This window comes from Pyxicephalus adspersus, chromosome 8 (assembly GCF_032062135.1).
Source record: "Pyxicephalus adspersus chromosome 8, UCB_Pads_2.0, whole genome shotgun sequence".
Taxonomy (NCBI): domain Eukaryota; kingdom Metazoa; phylum Chordata; class Amphibia; order Anura; family Pyxicephalidae; genus Pyxicephalus; species Pyxicephalus adspersus.
The window spans coordinates 71,180,053-71,185,809 of NC_092865.1; the positions used below are offsets into that span (position 1 = coordinate 71,180,053).

Sequence of the window (5,757 nt, forward strand, 5' to 3'; positions counted from 1 at the left end):
TCTCTGGATGTGATCTTTAAGCAAGTTCTCTATCTATTTACAGATTGACTTTTCCAAACCTAATGACCCTAACTTCCATAATAATCGTCTGTGGGGTACAGTGTCAAATGCTTTAGCAAAGTAAAGTAAAGCAAAGTACACTATATCAACTGCTTTTCCACTGTCTACCTGTTTACTTACGTCCTCATAAAAAAATGGTGACTATCACTCATAACAATATTTTCTAGTAGAAACCCCTCTATGTGGCTCTTTATCAAACTTTCTATGACTTTTCCAACTATGGATGTTAAACTAGCCGGTCTGTAGTTACCTGGAAATGAATTTGCTCCCTTATTGAAGAAAGGAACCACATTGGCCTTACACCAATCCTTTGGTGCCATGCCAGTGAATAAGGAATCTCTAAAAATTAGAAATAACGGCTTTGAAATAACTGAGCTCAGCTCTTTGAGGACACGTGGATGTAATCCAACAGGTCCTGGTGCTTTGTCAACCTTAATTTTGCCCAACTGTTGTGTACACAGAGCTAAAAAAAGTGTTTAGTAAATCCGCCTTTTCTTTATCCCCAGATACCAACCCAGAGACATCCTTTAAGGGGGCTACATGCTCAGATATGATCTTATGCCTTTGGTGTTGCCTTTCTTTTGGAATAAAAGCAATTCATTGAACACGTCTACCTGTGCACCAAGGCTGCACCATGTAATAATGTTCAGTAGAGCAGGGACAAGATGGTATAATCCTTTCAAGGGCTGTTAGAAACAGGCATCTGCATTTTCAAAGAGTAAAGGCACTAACAATGGTCATGCAAACCAGAGCTTTAATCGCACAGGACAAAACAACAATCCATAAAACTGGAAACCCCGCAACCAGTACATTCTCATCTCCACTTTGCTCCCCAGGTGATACACTCTCCAGAACGATTGGGTATGGTAAATCATCTTTCCCCTTCATCCTCAATGACAATGATGGTGCCTTATGATGGCTGGTGACATGATGGCCAGAGACAGTGGTCCTGATTTATTATAGCTCTTCAAAGCTGCAGAGAATACACTTTCATCAGTGAAGCTGGGTGATCCAGCAAACCTGAAATGGATCTGGTCCATAATTGAAAACATTTGCCAAGAAATAGCTAATGAATTTTAGGAAATCCATTCCAGGTTTTCTGGATCACCCAGCTTCACTGATGAAAATATCTTCTCTAGCCTTGAAGAGCTTTAATAAATCAGGGCCAGTGTCTTCAGCCCTGTGTTAGTTTCAGGTCACAACTTAAAGTTTTACACAGGGCTAAGTCTTCAAAGCTCCAGAGGAATAGTACTGCTGAGCCCAGCTGAGTGGGCATCATGTGGACAGAGTTGACAGAGCAGCAATTGTTAAGGCATGTACACACCAGCAGTTTTAGCAAGCAGGATTACAATAAAGCGTGCGGATCATTTTATTTCCCTTTTGTGCAGGTGACTGGTGATATTAGCTTTGCCACATGTTTTTTAATATGGTACTTACAGTTTGCCTCCTCTGCCACCCCCATAGACTTGAATCATTAGTGATGTTGGGGGGACAGCACTGTTTTGCTCTAAGGAGAGAGGAAGGGGAGAACCAGCAAGCGGCAACCTATGGCGCTCTCTCCCCTTCACTTGTATTATGGTCGTTCGTGTATCCACCAGGATGGATCCCTGAACGATTCTCGTCTGATAGTAGCCATGAAAAGATAGTTGGACGAGAATCATCTGTCGTGTGTATGTAGCCTTACCCTCAGAATAAGCCAACCTGGAAAGATAAAATATATAAACCTTTATTATAAAGCTTAAAGGTGTGCTGTCAAGAAATAATATTCAGATTCTTTCATGAATTCATATGTGACTGGATTGTTTAATGGAAATATTTCATGTATTAGTTGTTCCAAAAAAGGAAAATACTTTAGCTCTTTTAGCAAGTAATTCCTCTTAGATACACATCGAGCTACTAATGGATGTTTTTTCTTCTCTCTATTCAAGATATTTTAGTACAAGTTTTTGAAAGGGTAAATTTAATCTTCTCTCTTGGAAAAAACTTCAGGGAGCTGTCCTTGGTTTCCATTCTTAAACATAGTACAAAAGGTCAGATTTCAATTTCTGATCTGGAGAGTTTTGAATTTTTTAATCTTTCAAAATTTGAAACTAAAGGGAAAAAAATAAGAAAGAAATTTCTTTCTTTCTGTATATTTTATCGGATTACAGCATAAGAAATGATGATGAGTTTGGGGCATGCACCTTAAGTATAAGGCAGGTGTGTTAATCCCTGCTCACCCCTCTGCAAGTACATATGTCAGATATTTTGTTTTCCCTGGTTTCGTCCTTTCCCTTTCCATAACTTGATAATAAGATTATAGAAAAAAATTTTTTTTTCATTTCTTCCATTGTTTTTGATATCATCACTAGGTTTTTGTGCTATTTTATTTATTGCAGGCAGCTCATACCTGGTGGGAGGGACAGTAGGGTGCTGTACATAGCCTTCTAAAACCAGGAACTTGTGGTAATACTCACATGTGATGCTGAGTCTCCATGATTAAAAGACCTGAATTCCAATTATTAAAAAGGGTCAGGGACAGAAGGGCTGATGAAAAAAGGGAGTAGTTTATTCTTGATGTCTTTCAAAATGGAGGCAGGCTTTTCTGACTTGCTGCCACTTCTACTCCACACTGTGAGAAACATACACTCTGCTATAAAATAGAAAATTAGATTAGTAATGTTTTTATAATGGTTAGTTGAGATTGATGTGGTTTTCAACTAGTCACTCCATCAATCTCCACTAACCATTATAAAAACACTACCAATCTAATAGATATTATGTTTCTAAAATTCATCCGTTTATGATATAAGGCAATACACTGAGAACTTCATTACTCTGCAATACCTCCTAGTTCAAATTGATATGCTTCTAACAAACCTCCCTTACGTTTTGGTATTAACACATGCCACGACCAGCCTTCATGAGAATACACGTTCTTGGACTCTTAGGGATGCTCTGATCCAGCTGTCCCCGATTAACTTACACAGTATTATTTAGAATATATTCCTTTTATCTCACTGTCACCTGAGGAAGCCAAGGGGCGAAACGCGTTGGGAATCTGAGATCCTACTTGCTAATGTATTCATGACATCCTGATCTATATTTCTAGGTATTATTATGCACGATCTATGTTATTTGTGAATTATTTAGTAATAATTAGTTGACCCTATGTTGGAAAAAGGACTAAATACTGTATAAATAACCATTGTACCTTTTACATAAGATTGCCAGTAAAAGCCTGCTTACTCCCCTTCTGTGCTTATAATATAGATTTATTCAGGCTTGGCAATTAATAATCTTAGTCAACATAGGAGCCCTTTTTGGTTAACCTCCCTTTTTGCATAAGTCCATTAAGTTCAACCACTAGGGAAATAAACATATCCCAGATATAAAACCCTATAAGACATAGTTGGTCCAGAGGAAGGCAAAAAACCCCTGGTACAATTTGCTCCAACAGGGGAAAAAAAATCTTTTCTGATTCCATGAGGCAATCGGATGTTCCCTGGATCAACAGTCCCTGATATTTTTTCTTTAAATCTTTAATCCGCAGTTATATTCTGTGCTTCTAGAAATCATCCAGCTTTTTCTTAAAGCAATCTATAGTAGTTGCTGAAATTACTTCCTGAGGGAACTGTAAGCGCCAACATATTATGTAGCACTGTACATTAAATAGGGGTTACTGCTTTGCTGGACATTATCAAGAAAGAATGTTTCCAGAGTCAGAAATCTAAAGTCTGTATGCAGCTTAAAGCAGAACTGTACTCAATAGTGTGTGGTGATCTTCTGCCATAATCAACAAGCATGCAAAGGCTCAGGTCCAGGATCCTGTCATTGACGTGTCATAGGAAGCCACCATGGTGAAGCTTTGGCCCCATGGTGATCTTCTTCGGCCATTGGATGGCCATTAATGATGAAACCCTCCTGCATGTGCAGGAATTGCATTGTCTCTGGTGCTGGTGGTATGTATCGTCACCACATACAGAGACGAGCATGCTGCGCAGAGTTAAACTAAAACAAAAGGCCACTGAGAGCCAGGGACATTGGAGAAAAAACTCCTACGTCAAATACCTTCTAGTGACTTTCTGTTATTTCAGTTTAGGTGGTTTTTAAAGCAGAAATGTTAGTAAAATAAAAAAACAAATAACACGACCTACTTTTAGATTCTTGAGGTGGTGCTAGTCCAATACCCCTTCAAATATGGGGCCGTTCCTCTATATATTGTTTACAGGTTAAAAAAGAAAGACAGAAGCTAGCTAGGGTTTTTTTTTGTGCGGCAATATATTGTAATAAATAATAATAAATTGTCAGTACAAGCTTAGATTATGGTATATAACATAATATTTTGTTTTGTCTCTACCATTTACTTTCACGGAGCCCCCGATCCCTCCACACCTGGCCGTGAGTTAGGCCTTTCATTCCTGGCACCGCCATTTTCTTCCTTTTTCCTCCTATATCACTGAACTCGCACTGCGCAGGCACGAGAACGGGTGACGTATCCTCCTGTAAATGAAAAATAGGGCGTGCCAATCTCATGCGTGGGAATTGCCCCTTCTGCCCGAGCAGCCCGAAGCCTCCTGGGATACATGATGAAGTTCTGACTGCCATTCAGTCTTTAGAGAAGGGGGTTCACCATTTAAATTTTTTTTTAATTATTATATAAAAAGGGTTATCCACCATTTTACATAAAATAAACATTGTGGTGATAGGTCCGATTTAAGAAGCTGACTAGGCTGCTTCCAATCTTAGTAGGCTTAATATTATTATTATTAAACAGGATTTAAATAGCGCCAACATATTACGCAGCGCTGTACATTGAATAGGGCTGATATTTGTTGCCTCAGATTTCGCTGCCCGTTACGGTTTGTGCTGCTGTGCACTGAAATACAGGAGGCCAAACATTCATTTTTTTTTTTTATTATAAATACTGTTTTTTCTTACTGTGTATATGTTATTGTTTACAAATGTATGTATACATTTTATTAAATGCTATAATTTTATTAAAAACAAATACTGCAAATAACACTGCACACGTATTTATTGAATTTCTATCAGTATGCCCTCCATCTTTTTTTCCCTCCTATTGTTGCCATGGAGATAAGTAGCCGTCTCAGACCAAGATGGCAATGGTTGGGAACGGGATCACATGGTTCTATTTGAGGCAGCTGGGTAAGAGGGCGGAGTGCGCATGCTCGTGACTCTGCTACAGACAGCAATTGCCTGTAGCTGCCGCACTATCAGTAAGCGAGGGTTTGGCTGCATTCTTATCACATCAGCTGCTCTCTGCATTCCCCTCCAGCCTGATCTGCTCTTCCCTGTGCTCGCTGGACATTTCCTCTGTCCCTCCCTCACCCAGTATTGTGTCATTGCTGCCATTCACCTGCATAGAGCCTTCCCATGTCCTTGAGCTCTGTAGCCATTATCTGATCTCTGTCCTCGGTCAGCATCACTACAAGGGCATTGGGAGCAGAGGATTTATCCTGCACGCTTTGCTATGGAGGGAGCTGCCTATGGAGCTGGCAAGGCTGGGGGAGCGTTCGACCCCCAAACATTTATCCGCCAACCTCACACTGTGCTAAGGATGGTGTCCTGGGTGAGTCTTATGTTTATTACCAGTACTCTGCACCCCAATACACCCGGGTAATACTCTCACCCTTGTGTACCCCAGGCATGGTCATACTTTGTGTATGTGGTACCCCCGGCATGGTCATAACTTGT

General features: G+C 40.0%; 1 protein-coding gene across 2 annotated transcripts in view; it reads left to right on the forward strand.

Moving 5' to 3' along the window:
* Nucleotides 1-5,237: 5,237 nt before the first annotated feature.
* Nucleotides 5,238-5,757, forward strand: part of SYNGR1 (synaptogyrin 1) — a 24,129-nt gene continuing 23,609 nt past the window's right edge. The window contains exon 1 of one of the 2 annotated variants that reach the window (XM_072421110.1): nt 5,238-5,632. In XM_072421110.1, the coding sequence (XP_072277211.1) occupies nt 5,534-5,632 (99 nt within the window). In that variant the 5' untranslated portion in view covers nt 5,238-5,533. The remainder of the gene's footprint in view (nt 5,633-5,757) is intronic. The other variant, XM_072421111.1, reaches the window with a different exon arrangement.